The sequence below is a fragment of the Vicugna pacos genome, chromosome 15 (assembly GCF_048564905.1).
Source record: "Vicugna pacos chromosome 15, VicPac4, whole genome shotgun sequence".
NCBI lineage: Eukaryota > Metazoa > Chordata > Mammalia > Artiodactyla > Camelidae > Vicugna > Vicugna pacos.
Window position 1 is genome coordinate 38,082,397 of NC_133001.1, and position 25,669 is coordinate 38,108,065.

Consider the following 25,669-nt stretch of genomic DNA (forward strand, 5'->3'; position numbering starts at 1 on the left):
ACTTGTCTTTACTCCTTTGGAAAATTGGGATGCTAATCCCGCATCCGAATAGATGCTACGTGGAACTCTACACCCAGAGAAACCACCTATACAGCTGAGGAAAGTTAACCCAACTCTATTTTGTTAGCTGGCATAATTCTTCTAAAAAAACTATTCTGAGAAGTACAAAGAAAACCTGGATTCTACACGTTTCTCCACAGTATTTGTGTGACCAAGGGGGAAATATCTTGCAGGGACTAAATGTCCTCAGCTGCCAAGACAAAAGTGTGGGCTCATTTGCAGCAACATGGATAGACCTGGAGATCGTCACTCTAAGTGAAGCCAGAAAGAGAAAAAAAAGCCACATGATATCACTTATATGTGGAACCTAAAACAAACAAACAAAAAGACACAAATGAACTTATTTTCAAAACAGAAACAGACACACAGACATTGAAAACAAACTTATGGTTACCAGGTGGGGGTGGTGGGGGAAGGGGGTGCGGAGGGATAAATTAAGAGTTCGAGATCTGCAGATGCTAACTACTACATGTAAAATAGATAAACAAGTTTACACTGTATAGCACAGGGAACTATATTCAGTATCTTGTAGTAACCTATAATGAAAAAGAGTATGAAAAGGAATATATGTGTATATATGGATAACTGAAACATTGTGCTGTATACCAGAAATTGACACAACATTGCAAACTGACAATACTTCAATTAAAAAAAATTTTTTTTTAAATGGGGAAAAAAAAGTATGGACTTGATGATGGAGGCCAGGATGATATCCAGATTTCCCTAATCCTGATTCTGGCATTTTATTCCCCTAATCATGATTCTGCAACTAAGAGCAATTCTCACCTTCACAGTGGTCCCCAAGGGTAGATGCTCTGTAACCCTGGTCACAAACACAGCGGAAGGAGCCCTCTGTGTTCCTGCACTGCCCATTGCTGCAGAGATGACGGTGCTGGCATTCATCAATATCTGTGAACAAGAGAGTAAGAAGACACTTAGGAGTTGTGCTTTAAAAGTGATTTTTAATCATTCATGTAGAGGAGGTCTATAAACTATGTGGTTTATAATTAATTTAGCATTTTCATTATGTGAATTAAACTGACCTCTAGTAAAAGGTTATTCATTAATAGCCCAGTGGGAAAAATCTAGATGAACTTAAAATTTTAACCAGTGAACTAAGAATCTGTACATATTAATTCCACTGGTCGTTGATAAGGGACAAATACTTGGCTGTACTCTGTAAACCTCAACGAAGCTTCCTGGAATTTCTTCTGCTGGTTCAACTGTAACACTCTGAGCTTAAACGCACTAAAGACTGGGATAGCCTAAAGCAGGAGTCTGCGAGCTACAGCTCACTGCCTATTATTGCAAGTAAAGTTTCACTGGAAAACAGCACCACATATTCAGATACTACCTGGGCCCTTCACAGGAGAAGGTGGCTGACCCCTGATCCAAAAGTGTCATGGCACAAATGTCTTGAATTCTTTTTCACTAATTTCCCCTTTAGACCCATAGCAATCAGGTTTCCATTCTCTCTCTGATTTTCTGAGCCCATCTAATGGCCCTTCCCTCCTCTCAGCCCATTTGATACCGGGTACCCTGCCTCTGAATCTCTCTTTCTTGATGCACATATCCTCAGCTTAGAGATTACCTGTCTGTAACCACTATCCTGAGCCCAGGCTCACTTACATGCCTGCATCACATCCACACATTAAAGGCACGGTAATGGTCTACACATATTCGATTATTCACTTTCATCAGTAAATTCTGAGTTTTCTGAGACAGGGACTATGTCTACCACACCCTTTATTACTCCTTAGATGACCCAGTGTTTTAACAATCAGCAGGCACACAATTCATGTCTGTTGATAGACTTTGCCCATCACATCTGAGTATCTGTATTTACTTCTGGTGATCTGATTCTGCAAGAGTTAACACAAATGTCAGTTTGCACAGGGACCCTACACCACTGCTCTGCCCCACTCTGCTCACAGCATCATTGTGACTGTCATGGCATTTAGCACCTAAAGCTGGTTTGCCCCTGTTGCCTCCCTGGTGGATGATTGTCGTGTGTCTGACTTATCTCTGAGAATGACATCGCAGCCTCTTCAGAAGAAAGGACTATGGGACTATGACAGTGATAGCCTTATTATTTTATGTGTGGACCTCTTCTCTGATTACACATTCACTTGTAAAGGTCAGGAGTCATAAGCTAAAGCATAAAAACTCTGAGGGGGGACTTGTAGAATCTCAAAAAAACTACTTAATTTCTCTGTGTATGTGAGTGTGTGTGTTCTGTCATTCTCCACCTTTAGATTATGTACTGTAATGACTTTCCGTGTTCCAGAAAGGGATAACTGAAGGTGGTCATGGTAACACTGGCAGATCCCTTTGTAGTACCATCATATTCTGTCTCTTTTAGAACATTACCTCAGGATGTAATGAGGTATCATTTTACTCATTAAATACTAAATTTTACATGTAGACATGGATATGATTTGTTTCCTCATAATAAAACAACTGACCGTGTACAGTCTATATTCTGTTCTTATATGACACTGAAATGACATTTCTTTTTAAGAACTCTGGACACTTGTGCTTGTCACAGGTGATACCACGGTATCTTCAAGCTCAGGGAGCATCTACTTTTTGGGAAGTGAAGTACAGCTGCAGCCGACCCTCGAACAACGTGGGGGTAGGGGTACAACCACCAACAGTCAAAAACTCATGTATGACTAGGCAGTCAGTCCTCAGTATCTGAAGTTTCACACCTAAGGATTCAACCAACCATGGATCATGTAGCAGTCTAGTAAGTATTTACTGAAAAAAATCTGCATGTAGATGGACCAACACAGTTCAAACCTGTGTTGTTCAAGGGTCAACTGTAATTCTGTATAAAGTTCAATGAAAAAAAAATTTTTTTTAAGTCTAAGGTCAACCCTAGAGGGGTCCAAAGTCCTCACTATTACCTGTAGAAGAGGGCATATTTCACAAACTTAACCCTTGACTATAAGGGGATACTCCTTATTCAGTCTAACTGGAAAATCTTCTTTAGTGATTTCTTTTTTAAAAGAAAATTTTAAAAAGCTCAATGCACACAAAAACTAGGTCATTAATATTTCACAGCATAGCATCAGGTTGATACAATGACCTGGTAGCTGAAATTTTATTATGTAAAACTTTCAAATAATTTTAATAGAATTGATTTTCTGCAAGAATTACACAGAGAGTAATCATTTTTCTTCCCAACACTAAGGCCCAGCTACTAATATCGTATTTTTCAAATTTAACCTTTTCCTCTCCTGGTTTATTCACTTTACTGACTTCAGTGGAGGTCTCCTGCTTTCTGGCACCATAAAGAAATCATCTAGGGAGTTTCTCAAAAACACTCACTTTATTGAGCACATAGCTTTTCAGGCTGGGTGCCTTGAACTGAAATCACAGTAGTTCACGATGCCACACTCCTACCTTCACACTGGTCTTTCGCTGCTGACAGCTGGTACCCCTGCCCACAGGTACACCTGAAGGAGCCCTCGGTGTTTCTGCACTGCCCATTCATGCACAGACTCCCTTGCTGACATTCATCAATATCTGTGAGCACAAACAATGCAACTGTTTAACATGAGGTCTTATATCTAAATACCCCTTTAGCTAAAATTTGAGACCATAAACCAAGCTACTGCCCTCAAAGCCTTCGTTTCCAGGCTGGTCTTTTAAGGCAGGACCCACAACAACAGCAATAACAACAAATTTTCAATGAACAGAGAAAAAGGTACTACCCAAGTGAATGCACTGCTCCTTACAACGAATTCTGAGGTTATTATTACAAAAATAATAGTACTCCTCCTATATGGGGCCCTATACATTTTAGTTTGAATCAGCCCACCAATGTCCCTCATATCGACCTCAGTATGAACCGGAGAACAGAATTACAAACAGATGATAAAGTTATGAGCAAGTAAAAGCCACTTTTAATACAACATCAAGCCCTTTGCTCTTTCTTTCTCCCTCTCATAATTTGAATACAGCAGAAACACAATGTGAAATATTTTCAAGTTGAAAACAGAAGATCTCAGGCATAAAATAACGGTCATGAGGCAGTCTGCAGACCTGTAGAGTTTTATGGAACGAGGCAGAACTAAAACTCTGCTGAGAACTTTAAATGCAAAGCCACAATGGAAGCAGTTATGGAAGGAAGTAGACATTTCTACTGTATTCAGAAGCTGGAAGAGTACAAGGTCAATCAGTTCTGTTAAAGGACACAGAGCTCATTTTCAAATTAACAAGGAAAACCAAGAGAAATGATATATTTTGATGGCAACTGCTGGAATGTCAATGGAGAAAATAATGAGTGAGGATTCGCCCTGAATAAACATAAAGCTATTGATGGAGAAAAGGTAATTCCGAGTGTTCTAGTCATGGATGTGAATTTACACGAGTGAAGGAATGACTGGCCTCATCAGTAACTTGAACACTTGTGGTAGAAGCGGTGCTCAGTTTCTAAAAGCTTTTGTTTGGCCTGTAGGTTGATCTGATCTAATTGGATAATCCTATCTTGCCTGGTCGGTGCAGACATAGCCTCAGAACGTTCTGCTGAATCGCTGGTCAGTTTGTATGAGTTTATGACCATCAAAATATGACAGGACTGAGCTTCACCACGCATCCTACAGGTCTGTTGTGAGGGTTAGTGGTGAGAAGGGATGAAAACACACAAGCCCTACACTCAGAGAGAAAGGGGCCCTCATCTAAAAAGAGGAGAATTTGTTTTAAGGAAACCATGCCCTAAAGATCAATGTCTATTGTTTCCTTCTAAAAATATCTTTTTTTTTTCTTTTTTTTTTTTGGTGAAAGGGTTAGGTAGGCAGGTTGGTTGGTCTGTTTGCTTATTTATTTAAATGGTGGTGCTGGGGATTGAACCCAGGACCTCATGCATTCCAGGCATGACTCTACCACTGAGCTCTACTTTCCCTGCCAAAATAGCCCATTATTTTAAATGCATCTAAAATGCAAACAACCTCACAGTCTTTCCCCTCAAGTATTACTGATAATTATCTGTTCCTTGAGCAAAGCTGCATTTCTTAACCTCTAACAAGGCATTAACCTTTCGAAGTTTATCCTGACAGAAGCCAAGTGTCAGGTTATCCCATGTTTCTGAAAAAGCTCACACTAATTGTTAATGTAACTGGAGTTCAGGAATTTGTTTTTTCTTTCTTATAGAAATGACTGTAGTTTACTAGAAACTTTTGTTTCCCTTACTGTGAAACTGATCCCTTTTATTTATATAATGGTCCTAGCTGCCAAATACTGACTATCAATAGAGAAATTAAATAAGAATTTTGTCTTAATTATTTTATACCTTTCCAAAGCCCTTAACCTACTAGCTTTCAGAGAAGTCGAAAGCAAGAACAGCCTACACCATGCTTGCTTTCAACACATCCTATAAAACACTTGAGATGTCAGTTCAAAACTTAAGACCAACAATAGCTCATGTAGCTGGTTGGATCCCACGTAGTGTCTGACAACATCTTTAGTGCTTTGGCCTCTTTCTGACTTTCTCAAAGATGACAAATTAAGCATTCCCATGTGAAGATGTCTGCAGCGAGAATATACCTTCCATTCCAAGTACTGTCAGGAAACGCCAGACGTCTTACATAAGTTACTCATTTATGCTGGGAAGACTGTCAGAAGTAATTCATTATAAGTTATGGTACACACATTTAGAATAACTTGAAGCAACTCCGTTATCTTGAATATGGTGATCTTTGGGTCTTTAAAATGACCAAGAGGATCAGAGGCAGCATAATTCTACACACAAGAAAATGCATTTTTCTTTTCTGATGAGGGATAAAATTTCTATGACAAAAGAATGCTTTCTTATAAAATAAGCATTCAGGACAAATGTCTTCTCTCTTTTGTGCCAAGAGATGAATAGAAAACATTATTCTTCACAAAAGATATTTCTTTAAGGGACTTTTTGCACATATTGCTATGACAAGTCCTGCTCAGAGTTAAAATAGAGACAATATCTTGGTATTTATAAATTTAGGGCATACAGCATTAAAATGTGCAAAGAAATACAAAGGCACAAGTACAAAAAGATATAAACAAGTAATGAATGAATACATTAGATAATGTATTTACAACGCAGAAAAGCTGTCAGTAGGTTTAGTGAGGTGAAGACACAGTCAACATTCAGTACTATCAACAGGGGGAAATTGGCAGAGTTGCTGGAATGTTGGGAAAGGAACAGATTTATGATCTAGGTGGAACTTGACATCTGTGAGCTGATGTCGTTCGGGAAAGATTTTGAAATAATTAAAGAATAAGGATGTTACACAATTTACAACTGTAAAAAGGAAGGGCTCTGGTTGGGAGTAAAGAAAACAACGAGTGCATATGCAGGTTTCTCAGGCGGAGGACGGGATCTCACCTGATCCTACCCCAGACTGCAGTGCAAAGACACCAGGAGAGAAGCAGAGTAGAAGGCAAGGTTCAATGCCGAGTGGAGGTAACAGCCCTTTCCCTGCCTCCAAGTTTGATACCTCCTGTTTCCTCTGTCTGCTAAATAAGTTCCTCTCCCCTCTGCATTCAGTATTTTAAAACCAAGCGTGAACAGCAACACTTCTGTGAAGCCTTTCCAGAAGCATACAAGCAGATTTAGTCCCACACTTCTTGACTTCAAAAGAACTTTCCCTATTATTTGGCGAATTAACAACATCAGCCACAAGCTGTCACGCTGGGCCCCTGCCTTACTTCATTCTCCACGTATTATCTCTGCCTTTCTCTGATGGCTCGTTATCCTGTATCATCTCATGCAATCCTCACATAAACCCTAGCAGGTACCTTTATTGTTACCCTTTAGCAGATAAGCAAGTACAGTTTAGTGAAATGAAGTAACTTATCCAAGCTCACACTGCTTCTGAGTGTCTGAGCTAGAATCTGATATAATGCTTCATTTTTTCAAAGCTAAACCCCAGATTTACTTGGATTTCACCAGTTTTTCCATTCAGATCCTCTTCTGTCCCAGGATCCAACCCAGGGGACCACACTGTATTCAGTCTTCAGGTGTCTTGTCTCCCCAGTCAGCCTTTCCTTGTTTTTTACAACCTGCATTGTCTCAAGGATATGGCCAGAATTGTCTATAATGTCCCCAATTTGGACTTTGTCTGATGTTTTTCTTTTGTATTTCCATATTTTATATTTTAATCTTCCAGAACTACTTGATATTTTAAAAAACTGAAGTACAGTCAGTTACAATATGTCATTTCTGATGTACAGCATGATGTCCCAGGCATACATACATATATTATATATATTATATATATATATTACACACACACACATATATATTCATTTTCATATTCTTTTTCGTTAAAGGTTATTACAAGATATTGAATATAGTTCCCTGGACTATAAAAAAGAAAATTTTTATCTATTTTTATATATAGCAGTTAATATTTGCAAATCTCGAACTCCCACATTTATCCCTCCCCACCCCCTTTCCCCTTGGTAACCATAAGTTTCTTTTCAGTGTCTGTGAGTCTGTTTCTGTTTTGTAAATAAGTTCATTTGTGTCATTTTCTTAGATTCCACATATACATGATATCATATGATATTTGTCTCTCTCTGACTTACTTCACTTAGTGTGATCACCTCTAGGTCTCTCCGCGTTACTGCAAATAGCATTATTTTATTCTTTAATACTGCTGAGCAGTATTCCATTGTATAAATACACCACAACTTCTTTATCTGCTGATGGACATTTAGGTTGCTCCCATGTCTTGGCTATGGTAAATAGTGCTGCTATGAATATTGGGGTGCATGTATCTTTTCGAATTAAAAGTTCCCTCTGGATGCATGCCCAGGAGTGGGATTGCTGGATCATAAGGTAGGCCTATTTTTAGTCTTTTGAGGAATCGCCATACTGTTTTCTGTAGTGGCTGCACCAAACTGCATTCCCACCAGCAGTGTAGGAGGGCAGAACTACTTCTGAATCGTAGTTTTCTGTCTATGCCTATGTCCATCTTTTCCCCTCCATTTTCAAAAATTGAAGTATAGATGATTTACAATTTTGCAAATCAAAACTACAATGAGGTATTGCCTCATATCAGTCAGAATGGCCATCATCAAAAAGCCTCAAATAATAAATACTGGAGGGGGTGTGGAGAAAAGGGAACCCTCTTACACTGTTGGTGGGGATGTAATTTGGGGCATCCACTGTGGAGAACAGTAATGGAGATTCCTTAAAAAGCTAAAAGTAGACTTACCCTATGATTCAGCAATCTCACTCATATCCAGAGAAAATGCTAATTTGAAAAGATACACGCACCCCAATGCTCACAGCAGCAACTTTATACAATAGCCATGACATGGAAACTAATACAACATTGTTTTTCTCCTGATTAAGACTGGGGTTATGGGTTTTTGGAAAAACTTGCTACATTTTCAATAATGCATGTTTTTAATAGCAATTTTATTGAAATCTAATTCACACACCACATAATTCATCTACTTGAAGTGTACAATTCAACAGTTTCTACTGTATTCCCAGAGTTATGCAACTGCGTGTATTGCTTTTATATAACTAGAAAAATCAGACTTGTGGCTCATAGATATTCTCTAAAAACACAGTTTCCCTTTATGTAAACAAATATGCTCTGTGTTTAACCACCATGAGGAATCACTTTCAAAGACACCAACCAAAATGTGTTCTAAGTAGCTGAGTCAAAATAAATGACAGGTAGCATGGTTCCCTTCTCTAAGGCTCGTTACTCTAACATGCTTTTAAGTACAGTTCAAAATACAAATGGGAAGCTGATCACAGCATTTACCTTTACAGTGCTTGTGGTCCGGAGTCGGGGAATAGCCTTTGTGGCATGAACACATGTAGGAGCCTTCAAGGTTGGAGCAAGTACCATTTGCGCAGATCTTTGGTTCCAGGCATTCATCCACATCTTGAAAAATGATGCATAATAGAAAGGAGAAAAAAAAAAGACAAAGAGAGAAAAAAAGAAATAAAACATGAATAAAGTTGAATTTGGTTAGAAATGGAAACACTGGATCTTCAAAAGAGGGGCAGATTCTTTAAGGTAAGCCTTCAAATTAGCCCTTAGAAGGAAACGGAGCTCTGGTATGAGTTGCATGCATGATGGTTCTACAGCTTAACTTACTTTCTGCAAAGTAACTTACAAGAAGAAACCAAACATGGTCTAAGAATAAATTCAATGGGAGGCTTGCTTAGAAGGGAAGGAGGAAGAGAGGGTAGTTTTAGAGTAACATCCTCTGCAAAATAAGTTATTCCAAAGAATCAAAGACACGCGGAGGTCAGGTTAGGGAATTGATGAATTTCAGCAGGATGTGAGGGCTCACTGAGGCAAGAGATAGGACTCACAACCCAGAGAAACCATAGGAAAAGTTGTAACACAAAAGTTAAAAAAAATATGATAAAACGTTCTAAGATGGCAATGAATTAGCATTAAAAAAAAAAGTCTAAGGGGCAAACATAAGCCTACTGGGTAGTTTGAAGGTGGAGTATAGGCTGAAGGGGCAGATAAAAAGTAATAGCTAATCTTTATCAAATACTTACTGTATGAAGGCACTGAGGCTCTATATATATTGTCTTGTTTAATGCTAACAAAATCTGTATGCACTAACCCTTTATAGAGGAAGAAACAGAGATTCAAAGTTCAAAGTCTACTGATAGAAACAGTGAAAGAGACAATCATGACTTTGCCTTTATTATTTGCTAACGCAGGAGGTATATCAATAATCATCATCTAAGTATTCACTGAGTTCATTCAGTAAACATTCACTAAGCTCCTACTAGAACATTGTTAATTCAGAAAGGAAAATGTGAGTTCTGTGCCCCATTTGACTGCCCTGGGTACAGGCACTACAGTTGCAGTAAGAAGACATATAATACAGTACAAACAACCAAAAACTTAAAGAGGAAAAAATTCAACCACTAAGTGCTAAAAATACACACAGCATCACAATTTAGGCTTAGTTTTACAGCGGTCTATACTTAGAGCACCTTATATATAAGGCAGACAAATAATACAGAGGAAAGGCTCTTGACTGCATCCATTCCATTTTGCAATGCTCACCACAAAAGCAACACAGCTTTCCACCTCTTAATATGAACAGGCAGAGAGTCATGGGCACATTAACAGAGATCTCGTTTCAGGTCAGCAATCATTCATTTGCACTGCATTTTTTCATGAGAACTAGACTCTATCTTCCTTACAGTGGAATTCAGAAATAGAGTATTACCAAAACAAAGCAAAGGGGGATCTTGCGTGTGTGCGCACACGGCGATGTGCCAAATGCATATTGAAAACAGCCAAGTAATTGACACAGCCTAGGTGTTCCGCTCGCTTTCACACAATCCCTAATTATGGAGAAGTGACCCTACTCCATGACAACAAAAACAGCACTTCCAGACGGACTCACTATCCGTCCTTTCTTTGGTTGTGGGAGTCCACTTTTGTAAACACTGAAAGCAAACTACTTGAAAGAAGCAGCCAAACACTGGAGCCAAAGTAAACAGCGGGACAGAATGAGCCTAGACACTAGGCATGGAAATTCCAACAGCAATGTGAAAATGTCATGTCTAGAATCTGGTCTGGTTTCAAAAATGTTAACAAGATGAAAAAAATATATGAATTACTCTCTTTAATTATTCACGCACCAGAGAATGTGATTTATAGGACTGTAGAATGTAACAGCAAAGTAGTTTCTAAGACGATATTTTCCCTCAGTTAACGTAAATTAACACACATTGCAGATTACCATTCATGAGATGCTTATAAAACTGCTATTTTGTCAGGCTACTGCCATGATTAACAATGAAGCAAAATGCCTTGAAGTAACTAGGAGAGCCTGACTGATGTGTTTATTCTTTTCTTCACTTACTGCAGTCATAACTGCATGGAAGCAGAATCCCGTACATAGAAGTCTGAATTGAATGAGTACGTGGGTTTAATGGCACTTATGTTCTTAAGGAAATAACTACATAGTTATCACTAAAGAATCTCTCTAAGGAATCAAAAGGTACACTAAATATCACTAAAGAATCTCTCTAAGGAATCAAAAGGTACAAACTTCCAGTTATAAATTAAGTCAGTCATGGGGATGTACAGCCTGGTGACCATAGTTAATAACACTGTACTGCATGTTTGAAGGTTGCCAAGAGAGTACAGTTGGCCCTTGAAGAACATGGGTTTGAACAGCATGGGTCCAATCACACACGATGTTTTTCAATACGACAGTATGACATGATCTGTGGTTGGGAGGAACCGTGGATGCGGAGCCCTGTGGATCCCTGCAGATTTACCTGTGGATTTTCAACTGCAGAGGGTTGGTGCCCCTAATGCCTCCGTTGTTCAAGGGTCAACTGTAGATCTTAAAAGTCCTCATCACAAGAAAAAAAATTTTTTTGAACTATATATGGTGATGGATGTTAACTAGTGTAACATAATAATGATAACTTAATATAATGATCATTCTGCAATGCATAGAAATACCAAATCATTTTGCACACCTAAAATATCATGCTGTATCTCAATTATACCTCAATTAAAAAAAATCTCTATTCAGAAGGAAGGTGTCTAGAGGGGGGCCTCACTTGATAGATGTAAAAGGAATGAAATAAACTCAGTGATGTATCATTAGCCAGACCTCTCTCCTTAACTGCTGATCCCCACACCTAGCTGGTTGGTTAGTCTACAGGGACAGCTCTCTCCTTCACGTCCCACAGGCACCTCTGACTCTTTATGGGCAAAAGTGATCTTCTGCCTTCTCTTTATGCTGCCTCCCCTATCAATATATGGTACCGCTACCCACTCAAATGCCCAAGTGAGAAGCTTGGAAGTCATCCGTCCAGATTCCTTCTTCTCCCTCTTTCCCCACATTCAATGTATTACCAAGTTACGTCAATTCTACTTCTCAAAAATCTCTCAAATACCCACAAGTTTACTTCATTCCTACTACTACCATTCTCTCTCAAATAGGTTCCTGACAATCTTTTCATTTGATTCTCTACTGAACACCTTGCCCCATCTAATCCATTATCCAGCTTGCAGCCAGAGCCATCTTTCAAAATACAAATCTGATCAATGGTGTTGCTCCTCTACTTTAAAAGCTTCCAGTGGTTTCCACAGGTCTTCAATTTAGTCAAGGACACGAACTTGTGGGGCCTTGAGTGCCAATGACAGAAGGTCAGGCCACCATCGTCCTTCCTTCTAACCCTTGGGAGGATCAATGCCACAGGAAACAAGGTGATCTCTACCCACCCTATGTGGCATCCATAACCTGCAGCCCCTGACCCCTGCAGCAGAGGCAGATGGTTGTGTCTTTTTCTATACTGGAGCTCAAAACTCATGCTAGGATTACAGTCTTACAGAAGAGTCATACTACCCAAATTCTTATATACCTATACATAAGTTCAAAAGAGAAACTGTCCATAGAAAAATGGGTTATAATTTTTAAAAAAATTATCAATGTGCTTTGGAGACATAATTTGGCATTTGCTATTCAATGAATTAATTAAACCCCCGACAATAAGGAAGTTTCCAGGAGTTTACTAGGTCGGCACTTCGTGGATATCACTGTTCACAAGTTCACGGAATCCACTTCACAATACTATCGCCCAGTCCAAAGTGATCCTTCTCATAATGCCTTCAGAGACTCTCACAAATGCCTTGCTGAAAACTGGATATGCCACGCCTACAGGGTTTCCTGTTCTACTCTAATAACCCTACCAGAAGAGGCAGGCAGGACAGTCCAGCATAACTTGTCCTTAATGAACCCTGGCTAATTTGACCTATACATCCTTAAAAAAAATAAAAAAAGTTTCACCTCATCATCTGAATCCTGCAGTCTACAGTTCTTTGTCAAGATCAACATGAAGTTCAATGATCGTTAGTTCCTGAACTCCACCTTTTTTCCTCTTTTAGGGGAAATGAGGACATTAATCTCTCTCCAACTCCCTGGCAACTTTCCATTCTTCACAATTTCACAAAGATGAATCCCAGCTGGCCAGCAATCCCACCTGTAAATTCTCTCATTGCCTTGGGATGTAATTCATCTGGGTCAGGAACCCTTCTGAAATTTTCCTTCCTAATATCCTGGGAACACAGCACGCTGCCTGAAGCCTCTCCCTTGTGGGCATGACCCCTAAGGTTGTAAGGGTTACCAGGGCTGCCCTCTTACCCTGCACCTATGGGCTCCTTGGGGTTGGTCAGAATTGAGTTCAGAACAAGAGTTTACTTCCTTTACGTCCAAGGAGATGAATCTGTCAGCAGGGTGAACCAGTCATTTTTCTGAGGTCATTCAGCCTCATGTAATTCCTTAGCGACCAACAGACTTCAGTGCGTGAGCATCATTTGATACGGGAAGAAGACATCTTATTTGATCACTATAGCTACATGAAAATACAGGATTACTCTCCACCCAAACATTGCTTCAATTATCCCTCAACTATTCTTTATATATAGTCTTTACACTAAAGATGACAGGAGAACATATTTGACAGAAAAGCACACGTGGTCAAATGAGAGACAGATGCGGGCTGGGCCAGTACAAAGAACTGCCTTGCCTGCAACTGAAGTATAGTGAGTCCTCAAGACCTCACGCTCTTCTGCCAATTCTGACCAAGTTAAAAATCTGCAGTAGCACAGCTGCCTACAAAAATATGTTGTACATTCCTCAAAGACTCATCACTGCTTTTCAGAATTGGAAAAGAGCCAATGTTACGTATATCCCAGATAAAGATTCAAAGATGATCTCAGAAAGTCAGTCCGCTAATCCCACCTAGTCACCAGCTTCCTATCTTACCTTTCCAAAAGAACACTTCATCTTTCATCAACACTCACCTGGGGCTCTGAGTGCAAGCCCGTCATCTTCGACTCTAGAATCCCTGAGGCATAAACATTGCCGCTTGCAAGGGACGAATGACTCCAACCCACATGGATATCTCCTTTCTATGGACTTTTATTTTCCTTATTATCTTAATTACATTGGTTTGCTTATTTTCTTCAGTGTACATGAGAGATACGAGATATTATATAAAACAAAATACAATACTACCTTTGAAGCTTAAAGACCTGGGAACGTGTCCCATCTCTCCCATTTACTACCTGCCTATGAGCATGAGTGAGCCCATTAATCTATTTGGGAATCAAATTCTATGTCTGTACTAAAGGGATGATTGTAAACTATACAAAGAGAAGTTGTAGTTTATTACAGTAACTAGTCTCCCCACACAGGCATATTTCCTGCCTTCAAAAGTAGTTTTTTTGTTTTTGTTTTTCTGTTGAGATATAATTGACATTATAACATTGTGTAAGTTAAGCAACAAGGATACACTGCACAGCACAGGGAAATACAGCCGTTACTTTATAATAACTTTAAATGGAGAATATGCTATACTATTGCTACATAGTATGGTAAATCAAGTAGACTTTAATAAAAATAACATCGTGTAAGGTTAAGGGATGATTTGATACACATATTGCAAAATGATTAACTGCAGCGTTAGCTAGCATCTCTATCAGGTCACACAACTATCATTTATGGTGAGAACAATTAAGATCTAGTCTCAGCAACTTTGAGGTTTATAATACAGTATTATGGACTATAATCATTAAGCTGTACATTACATCTCCAGGGCTTACCTACTAGTTTCAAGTCTGTAACCTTCAATACCATCTCCCCAGTACTCCATGCCCCATGCCCCTATATTCACCATTCTACCCTGTTTTGTTTTGCTTCTTTACAACTTCAAATCTTCTCTGGCATCTAGCAGAAACACACGTAGGCAAGTGCTCAATAATTACTTATTGACTGACTAGAAGATTCCTTTAGCACATAACATTTTAGGGATAAGGCTGATGTTTGCACACTTTATAGTATGTTTGCAAAAGGCAGACCTTGAGCTAAGTTGCCATCTTATATAAGAAGAATAAATGCAGGATGAAAGTCTTGTTTTACGTTAAGTCTAGGAATATTCATATATCCCATAAAGGTTAACAACGGATCTTAAAATCTCAAAAGAAATCCTAGGGTGAAAAGAACTCTTAGAACTAGATGCTCTCCATGTTTATTCTGCAAGTTTTCTGCGCCTGGCTTTGGCTAAGGCTGTGGCTGACCAGTTGTCAAGTGGATTGAGTGGCACTAAGTTCTTCCAGTGCCAAAGACCTACTACAGTTAGAAAACCCAAATGGGAGTCACAAAGTCATCATAAACTGAAACCCGGGCTGACAAAGAGGCCCGTACTACTTCGATTAAAATCTCGGAAATTTGTGCTCTGGGTCACACGGTCTGTCACAGACTCAACTGTAAAGCGAGGCAATAAACTCAAAGAAGGCTAACTGCACACATCTGTCAGGTGACAGATACTGTGTCTTGCCAAGGAGAACACAGACAATGAAGTAAAGAATGGGGACGGCAGTCCCGTGGAGCTGAAACATGTGCTAGGAGTCATCAGTGATCCTGCAGAGAACTACGACTCTCAAGAAGTATACGCCAGTAAAACAGAAACAGTCAGAAGCTGGAAAGAAACTATAAGGTTAAGATTACTTAAATTCATAAAAGAAAGCTCCTCTGACGAAAGAAAAATTAAAAACTATATGAGATGAGCTCAAAGAAAGCCAAAGAGAAGGTAGTTATCCACAGAAACTTGACAAGTAACTTACTTTAAGAAGTATCAGTTACTACTGCGTTTCTTCCATTTCAGCACAAGGGAAATAAAACGGAGGTATGAGGGATGGGGGAAGGAGGACTGTAACATTTCTTGGGTCCTTGCAAAGTGCTTGACATCACATTTAATTCTGACAATAAACCCTATGAAGAAAGTATTTTGATCCCCATTTTACAGATCCTGAAACTAAGCTTCAGGGAGCTCACAGAGCTGACATTCTGCCTAAATTCAGGGAAATACAATCTTCATATCAGAGTTACTGAATGTACTTTAAAGCAATTACATATTAGAGGATTTTATTTGGGGGATGGTTCCAGTCAGGTTTGAATCAGGCTGATTCAAGTTCTTTGTGAGTCAAGTGAAGCCTGTAAATTGAGGACCTGACATGCTGACTTCCTTCAAGAAAGGTTCTGGTTGAAAGCAGGCAGTTGGAACTGGCCAGAACCCAGGGTGATGAAATAGTCCTCAGAGGTGGGGACCGCGTGGGCAGCAGCTCCAGGCTGAATGTGAGGTCCAAGGAATACAGTGTTGAATGATGAAAGTGGCTCTCAAGAGAGCTCCGAAATCCACAACTTGAAAGAAGAAGCTACGTTAACAGAAGAGCCAGCACAAGTTGCCAAAAAGCATTAAGGGCGAGATATTTTGAAAGTGGACAATAAACTATTGAGAACGAAGGATCGTATGCCTTGAACTAAACAGCAGGAAAAAGCGTGATCCCCTAGACAACACCTGCTAACATTTTACCTGTTTCTGGCCCAAATAATTTCTGTTCTAATTCATAAATCAAGGAGAAGCATCAGTCAGTAAGATCCACTTTCCAAGGCATGAATACAAAGAGGCCATTAATGGTTTCAGCAAGTTCACTATTTAGTCAGTGAAAGAAGCAGAAAGTGAACTGGCATCAAATCTCTGCAGAATATAGGGTCAAAATGGCAATTCTTAATTCTTTTGTGTGTGTAGATTTTTAAAATTAATTATTTAATTGAAGCATAGTCAGTTTACAATGTTGTGTTAATTCCTCATGTACAGTATAATATTTCAGTCATATATATATACATACATATATTCCTTTTCATATTCTTTTTCATCATAGGTTATTGTAAGATATTGAATATAGTTCCCTGTGCTATATGGTATAAACTTGTTGTTTATCTATTTTATATAGAGTAGTTAGTATCTGCAAATCTCAAACTCCCAATTTATCCCTTCCCACTCCCTTCTCCTAATGAAACCACTTAATAGAAAAAAGAGTCAAATGGACATGAAGATTCACAAATTTTTAAAAAACTGTAAGCATAATGCCAAATAGTATTATGTACATTATGTGGTATTATGTACAGTGCTATGTAAACTGTACAAATTTAATTATACTAATTTAAAAATACGCTGTCAGTGAGAGTGGCAGAAAATAGGACACTAAAGCTTACGGAAAAGAAATCCTCCAAAGTAGGGACTATCATCTCTACAGATGACTGACAAGTGCCAAGCGCAGGACTTCCCTCCAAACAATGAGACTTAGGAAAGTTTTAAATTTTTTAATGTTTTCAAATACTAAAAATTAGGAACAAAATCTCATCAACGGACCCTAAATTGTCTGGGGTAAAAGGATATAAAAAGCCTCAAATTAGTCTCAAATAACTGTTACACAGAAAACCAAATGGTTAGCAAAGCATTTACCACCGGATGTGCTCCCTGTCCACGCAAAATCTCTAACACTCCCTGTATCCTTTAGGGTGCTCTTCCCTCTAGGGCACTCACCACACCTGACACATCACATACTCTGCTTTCTCACTTGTTTCCCTGTGAGCACAATGCAAGCTCTAGAGTCCACGTGTAATGAAAGGAGGGAATTTACTCTGTTCACTCTCAGTCCCCAGGGTCTAAAACACAATGCCTGGCTCATACCAGGCATGCAATGTTGACTGATGCGAGGGGCAAATGAACAAACAAACATATGTCAGGTTGTGTTATCGATGAGCTCAACTCAAAGACATGCTTAAGTAGGACTGCACCTTCTGAGAAGTATTTCGGAGTGCCAGAATCACGAAGATGAGAACGAAAACATGTAAAGGAACTAAATCAAAAAGAAATGGCTGGGTATTCACAAGCATTGTCAGAGGGCTATTGAAGAATCCAACCCATTCACTGGCTCAGTCTGAGCAGAAAGGCACATTGCAGTATCTGCTTTTTGTCACACTCAATGTTAACATTTGAAAGCTTGACTGCCATAAAAATTAGAGTGGAAAAATCTATTTCAGTACAATCTGCAAAAGCCCTCATGAGAAACTGAGAAGAGCTGCAAGTCCAATATGAGCCATGGACGGCACTGCAATGGTCACAGAGGGGCCCCCTGACTTACAGATGACACAGAACCTACAACTTTACCCAACACAGAAGGGAAAAAGTACACTGCCTGCTTCTGCTGGGAGATGTGCAACCTTAGTTAGCAATGCAAAACCGAAAGTTATTGCTTGGACAAGTGGTCAAGCATGTGACTTTGGTTGAGTAACAACATGGTGACCTAACAGATCTGCTTACGAGTCTACTAATCTGGTTGACAAAGCAAAACTGCTGTTAAATGAGGTGCTGTGTATCCGTCACTAAACCGGAGCAGAGTGGTCACCATCAGACTGACTGAGCTCATTTAGGTGTAAGAATTCATTTATTATCATTCCCCCACCTAGATCTGCGCATTTCTAGTGATGAGCAACCATATGCCAATCTGGTCAGTCACTTTCCATCAGCGAATGCATGAATCAGGGCTGTGTTTACACCACGACTGTGCATTTTAGTAAGTTAAGATAAAGTCCAGGCTCTGCTCTTGGATTATAATATGTATCTGTATGTGAAAGCAGGTACAAGAACGGAACTTGATAGGTAACTCGGACGTTTACGCCAAATGGAAAAATTAAAACCAAATACACTTTCTGACTGCCACCGATTACATCAACAAATGCTAATCAAAGAAGCAATTAATGAACAAACAAAAAATCTTTTCTTCTACCCAAAGATCAGCACCTCACACAATTCCCTGATAGAGACCCGTGGGGATGGGCATGAGATTCAGGGCAGGGGACCACCCGTACTGGGTACAGAGGTTTAGCTCTTGCTGCCTAATGAAGAGTCCAAAGCTTCAAAACTGGGAGTGTGTCTGTCAAGCCCACTCATCTCAACTCTGCTGAGACACATACACGTCCTCCCAGAGATGTAAGAATCAAGACCAGTATTTTTAATAGGACCAAGAGGGCCTGGAATCTTGCAGAAATCTTACCCTGTACTCTGTTCTTCAGCCACATTGGCCTTCTAGCTTCTGGAAGATGACCTGCTTCCTCCTTCCACAAGCCCCTTACACTGGTCAGATGGCCAAAATGACCTCCCTCTTACCCCCTTCCCCAGTTCAATCCCCAGTTAAGCTTCAACTCAAGGATTTTCCTAGAGGCAACTCCTTCTATCATATGCCCTTACAACATCACACAGCTCTCTCTCTTAGCATTTGTCTCAGGTGTCCATTCACCTGTACTCATAAGGTGTCTGGGTGAGTGTCAGTCTCCTCGACCAGAGAGTAGTAAGTTTCATGGGGAGAGTACGTTTATTACTATTATTTTTTAAGCCCTCAATGTATCCCAATACTCAGTACAACTCTGGGTATAGACAGTGAGTTCTCCAGCATTTGTGGAAGGAAGGAAAGAAGGAAGAAAGGAAGGAAAAGTTTAGCTCACATTGTCAGAATGTGGCATGGAGTGGAAGAGAGTCCCCCTTTTGAGAAGAAGATCCCACGGTCAACAGAAACATAAAGGAAAACCATTAAGGGGGAAAGCTAACTAGAGCACAGGAAATGAGAGCCAATGCCAATTCATCACTGGGATTCAGTGTTAAATACTGAAAGGGATGAATGCATGAATATAAGGCACATGAGCAATCCAACCAGACTGCTCTTTCTACACTTGCTACTCCTGCTCCAAGTTTGCGTTTGTATGTTTCCTGATTCTATGAGTCTGTGGTAACTTCTCCTCAAGCCTTTTCTCTCCTTTCCAGCATTTTGCTCTCCACCTCTCTTCTCCCTGTGGTGTGTATTATTTTATTTGGTTTTGGTTAGTTATCACATCAGGGATAACAATTTGTTTCAATCAGAATTATTTGTCCCACGTAAAATCTCACATTCCTCATGTCAACTCAATTTCTTATTTTCTTCATGGTTCAAAGTTACCTAGAACTGCTCAGAATGACATGAGTTTGTTACATTCCTTTTTCCCCCCCCTTTTTCAGTTTTGAAAGATGGCTCACTTGGCATCACACCACTTTGTTGGAAAACGGGCCAGACAGAAGAAACGCAACTATGATAAGAACACTCTGGTACCTACCAAGACACTGCCCATTCCAGCCTCGGAACCCTTCTGTGCAGGGAACACAGTGGTAAGACCCAGGAGAATTCACGCACTGCTCATCCGGACAAGTACTTGGAGTCAAACATTCATCAATATCTGAAAAAACATAAAGCTACCAGGTCACGGACATTTGATCAGAACACTGCAGCACAAACTGACTTGTGCGATAGAGCGGGGGAAAAGGTAGGTTATTTCTACATTTAGGTGGAGAAAACAGTAAGCGGAAAAGGGAAACACTGGGTCTGCACTTAAACACACAGCAATAATGCATGGCTGGCTATACCTTGATTGAAAGATTTACACGTGTTCCAAGGAAGAACTTGGCCCTAATTCTCAGGCCCAGCTCTCCCCACTCTGGGAGCTGGCAGCTTCTCCAGGGCCACTTTCTGGATATCAGACCTTTCAAGTAATAGCATGGCTTGCCAGAAAGAAAGACAAGAAACGGGCATGAGAGGGAGGAAGCCATTTATCCACCTGGCTAAGAGGCTCTCTCCACAGACAATGGATGCTCTAGGCAAATCTCTGCTTTGGCACCATGGGCCCCAAACATCCCAGGTTTGAATAATGTAAAACCTTCCATTTGACAGGAATTCCGTGGAGATGGACTAAGAATATTAGGAGAGAATGAACTCATCAAATACTTCCAGGATTTTCCAGAGAACATGGTGCATGACCACAGAGTAATATTTTCTGGTAAAAATACACCTTACTTTTCATTCACAGTAACTAAAGTTATTAATCTCTGTTCTTTACAATGTGAGGAGGGAAAAAACACCTTCAACATGGATGGAGCTGCGGCAGAGATACAACAGCTTTAAGCATTTTTACAAACGGTAAAACAATACAGTGGGGGAGGGTAAGATACAGGAGATGGCCCACCCCACAGTTTCAAATGAGTACCAACCCCTGGGTACCAGCCCCAGCTGAAATACGTATTTTTCTGGAGTTGGATTCTGAATTCAATGAGTGGATTCAACGTCTAAGTGTCCCAGCATGAGATGTATACAGGACCTCTAATCAAGCTTAAAATATAAACAGATTTTTTTCAGGTAAGTTGAGCAGTGTAAGAAATACGTAACGAATAAACTAAACATGCATGGGTATCTGATGTCATCATTCTGGTAAATTCTCAAAAATTATTCCCCATTATGTATCACTAGACATGTGTGAAAAGATGCTTAAAGTAAAAGATGTTATTAATAGAATTAATAAGCACCAGGTCAATGCTGTAATTTTTTTTTCCTATCAGCAAAAATTTCTTGCCAATAGACAATGACACACAGTGGTTTTGTTTTGTTTTGTTTTGTGTTTTTTTTTTAGGTCAGATGTTCTGGGACTTCTTGTTCTACAAAAAGATGATGCTTGCCAGTTTCACTTTCCAAACAGCATTACATTCTTCTCTGGATGTGATTTTTTAAAAATGGAACTACAACTGCTAAGTCAGAGAAGGTCACAGAGATAGGCTGGCCCGTGAAAGAAGGTACAAGGCTGAGCAACACGAGACGGCATCCCTGAACTGCCTGCTGCTCTCACTTCTGTTAGTTCGTTTCCTCATCTTTGAGAGTGAGACTACCTGCCTGGTAGCACCTTCATAGGAGAAAGCATGAATGCATGAGATAATGTCTGTGAACCACAACAGACTCCTTGGAGACTGGCGCTATTTGAAAGCGACTTTGTCAGTGACAGCTGAGAAAATCCTCAGCGAGCCAGAAGCCCGGGGACCTCTGGTTCTGGTCCACGACGAAATGAGAAAACAGCCACATTATTTGGCTGCTGCTTCTTTCAAGCCTTTTTCATAGTGATAGAATTATGTATTATTTACTTGGGGAACCCTGGTGATATTTCTGTTAAATAATTTCCATACACTGAATATTACTGAATACTCCCCTAACTGCTTTCCATTTGCTTAGATAAGTTTTAAAACTTCTTTCCTTTTCACTGTCCATCTTTATGCTCTGATTAGTCCTTGAATATCTTATCTTCCCATCCTGAGTCTGTGTGGAGAACTTGAGGACCCATATTTGACCTCTTTGGGGACCATCGCTTTGCACATGAATGCTTGACAGATAAGCCCACGCCCTTTAAAAACAATCTGACAATTACAGATGTTCTGAGAAGATTTATGCACAAACAAGAGGAGTCAGAGAAGGGGGAAGTTTAAAGAAGCGAACACTTCTCAAGAACTAACAAGGGGACAGGCACCATCCACCCTTTTACTCCCTTTAACTTGCACAAACGTGAAAGTTGACCTCATGGTTCCCATTTTACAGATGAAGAACTAAGCTTTTTTTAAAAAAAATTTTGTCTGTGTTTTAGGTGGGGAGGTAATTAGGTTTATTCATTTATTTAGTACTATATTTTTAATGGAGGTACCAGGGATTGAACCCAGGACCTTGTGCATGCTAAGCACTGTGCTCTACCACTGAGCTATACCCTCCCCCCAGAACTAAGCTTTGAACTGGCTACTCAAAGGGCTCCAAGGTGGAAAGGTACCAAGTGTGAGGGTCTGAGCTGATGCCATAGTCCCTGTTCTCCTGACCCCATGCTTCCTCTCCAGATCAGAGGAAGAGCCCCCTTACAAAAGAGCAGAGTGGGGACACTTGTCACCTGCACTGTCCCATGGCCCTAGGCCATCAGGGAAGAGTTCATGGCTCCATTCTGATAGGAGTGGATCAGAGATGCAGCAACATAAAATGCTCCCCACTTGTCTCCAGATTACTCAAGGGGCTGAGGCAAGGGGCCAGGAAGAGAGGCAGGTGCAGGCTGCCAAAAAATGTCTAATGAGCTCTCCCTCCAGGCCTGGTTATTAGAACAATGAAAAAACCCAACACATAGAAGCCAAGGGACAGCTGAGAGCAGCCTGCCCCAACCAGCCTATCTCTCTGTAAGCTCTGGAAGCCCAGCCACGTTAGCAAAGAGGCTGAATCTCAGGCAGTCAGGCAGGGAACCACACAGAACCGCCACCATCCCCACACTCAGGCTCCTCAGAAACCTGCCCAGAAACCCCTGCTCTTCTGCCCTTATGTTTCCACAGCAAGATTTAAGCAGAGGCTCAGCGTATTTCTTCATGAAAGTAACTATTCAAAATATACCAGGTGTTTTCAAAAAGTACCTATGTGACTTGGACACAAGTGGAAGCAGAAATATTCAACGGTTAATCATTTTGGCCATGCTACAAAGACTTATCAAAACATTTTTCTAAAGAGAGCAAATTCACTGCTGGGGTCAATACTAAGGAAATTTTATCTAGCACAGCTGGAATTTGACCCACAGCTGGTCAGACAGCACTTCGGGAGAGAGTCTGCAAGCAGGTCCCAGAACACATGCAAAAGAAAGAAGCTGAGACAAAGGAATGGAACAGGGTGAAAAGGTCAAAAACTGAAAGTCCACATGGTAACTCCTGCACCATGTCCCCACATAAATGACGCAGACACTGTAATTAAGTCTGTGTTTGTGCTAAGATCCTCCGCAGTTCATTGCTCTAAAGTGACTTCACTCCACATACCAGGGAAGGCAGATACTGAAGTGAGTAATAAAGAGAACATGAAGACGGAAAATAACCCAGACAGAGTCAGTGAAGGGAGGCAAAGGGACTGTGATTCCAGAAGGCGGGAAGAGCTTGGATGAGCTGGTGTCCTGCACAGACTGGTGGAAGAAAATTAGGACCAGGCCAGGTGCCTCCCATCCCCAGGTTCAGGACCCAGCCCTATTTTTCATGGTCATGTGCACTGGCACAGCCTCCCCGTCCTCCCAGCAGACTCACCCTCGCAGCGGCCTCCTGGGGTCATGCGGTACCCGCTGTCGCAGTATTCACACCGGAAGGCCCCCATAGTGTTGACACAGTGCCCTTCTCCACAGACGTCCGGCCTCAGACACTCATCGACATCTACACAAAGCAGAAAACATCATCAAGTTTTATTTCCCAAAACGTAATTTCAAACCCCTCCCATCTCCCAGGTTAGTTCGAATTTAAGAATGAAGGAATTGATTCCTGCTATTTATCATCTCTTTGATTTGCTCCAAGAAGTTGAATGGTTGTGACTTATGTGGAATCCAAAAGAAATATTTAACACTTTTGGTCTTTCCACACATCTGATACTCTTCATTCAAAAGTGTTGGGAAAAAATCCATTTTTTAATCTTCCAGTATCTAGCAGATTACTATGTTGTAACAGGCACTTAATAATAAAATCTAGATTCTCTGAATAAGCCCTGAAATGATGGAATCTTATGGGAGCTTAAAACCTGCATCTGGGAATTTTTGCATCAGAAAGAATACTGCCATTACCTACGCAGTTGGTACCCTCCTCGCTGGCCATAAATCCTGCTGGGCAAATACACAAGAAACTTCCCTCGGTGTTTTCACAGCGTCCCTGGGAGCAGAGGTGTTGGTCCTGAGTACATTCATCAATATCTGTTAACGAAAACACAGATAGAAGCTTAGTGTAGTGGAGCAAGAAATTCTCAGTCTCCCTGTTCGTGAAATCCCAGCATACTGTTCCTGGTGTCCCACCAACCTTTACAACTGAGGAGAACCCTAAAAGGGACAAGACCGTTCTCCCTGAATACTTGAAGGGCTGTTACTAGCAAGTGGGTACACCTGTATGGTATACTGCTTCGAAAGCTCCAACTGGAACCATGACACCGGTGTTTCCAAAGAGACAGATTTCAGGTCAACACAAAAGGACCCGTCTGATAACTGGAGTCACGTAAGCACTGGAATTCACTGTGCAACACCCAGGCCAGCTCAGCACGAGTCAGAAATGTGAAAGGCAGTCTTCCACTGTGCACATGAGGGGGCGCTAGACTAAATGCTTTCAAATGACTGTCCTTTTCAAGTTTATATTTTGGTGTTCTAAACATAAAACCTATCAGGTAGGCGAATTCAAGAGAAATAACGATCTTATGGGGCAAGTAGATGGTGCCTTCACTGCCCTCCTGCATACATATGCAAAATCAAATGGCAAAAATCACGCCTTGCACAGTGGCATTCAGCATGTTCAAGTAGGTTTAATTAGGTCTATGCCTTTGTTGCTTTATATTCGCCTTTAACTTAGAGTTGAATTTTCTTTTTCTAAAGAGAAATTAAATTTGGTGTTTAACACATCAGAATGATTTACTTAACACCATCACACCCCTTTTTGAGATTCATGTTTTTTCCAAAGAAGCATATATGGAGGTCTGTATAAATTCATTAATAGTTTCATGTCCGCATATATGATTTTCAATATCAAAATCCCTTTTAGAAATAAGATATTATGAACTTGGACGAATATAATTCTTTATTACAGCATATATTAATATTAATTTGTTTTGCTAAATATGTGTGTAGATAGAGATTTCTAGAGCTCTTAATTATTTACATACTTTAGCTGAACAATTCTTGGCAATTATTTCACCTTTATGTAATTGCATTATACTTGGCAAGACAGGTAGCACTGAACCAAGGGGTAAGAGCCTCTTAGGAATTTAGCAAACCTCTTTTGAATCCCCTGGCTCAGGACTAAAAATTTTTTAAAAAGTAAATACAAAAAACATTTTTTTCATGATAAAAAATGTTCTTAATGTGCAAATATTTGACATTT

At 40.2% G+C, this 25,669-nt stretch overlaps 1 protein-coding gene across 9 annotated transcripts in view; it reads right to left on the reverse strand.

Moving 5' to 3' along the window:
- Positions 1-25,669, reverse strand: part of LTBP1 (latent transforming growth factor beta binding protein 1) — a 371,985-nt gene that overhangs the window by 76,488 nt on the left and 269,828 nt on the right. For 8 of the 9 annotated variants that reach the window (XM_072937939.1, XM_072937941.1, XM_072937942.1 and 5 more), the window contains 6 exons: positions 24,373-24,498; positions 23,849-23,971; positions 20,062-20,181; positions 8,832-8,954; positions 3,469-3,591; positions 847-969 (listed from right to left, as the gene is read on the reverse strand). In XM_072937939.1, the coding sequence (XP_072794040.1) occupies positions 847-969; positions 3,469-3,591; positions 8,832-8,954; positions 20,062-20,181; positions 23,849-23,971; positions 24,373-24,498 (738 nt within the window). The remainder of the gene's footprint in view (positions 1-846; positions 970-3,468; positions 3,592-8,831; positions 8,955-20,061; positions 20,182-23,848; positions 23,972-24,372; positions 24,499-25,669) is intronic. The other variant, XM_072937938.1, reaches the window with a different exon arrangement.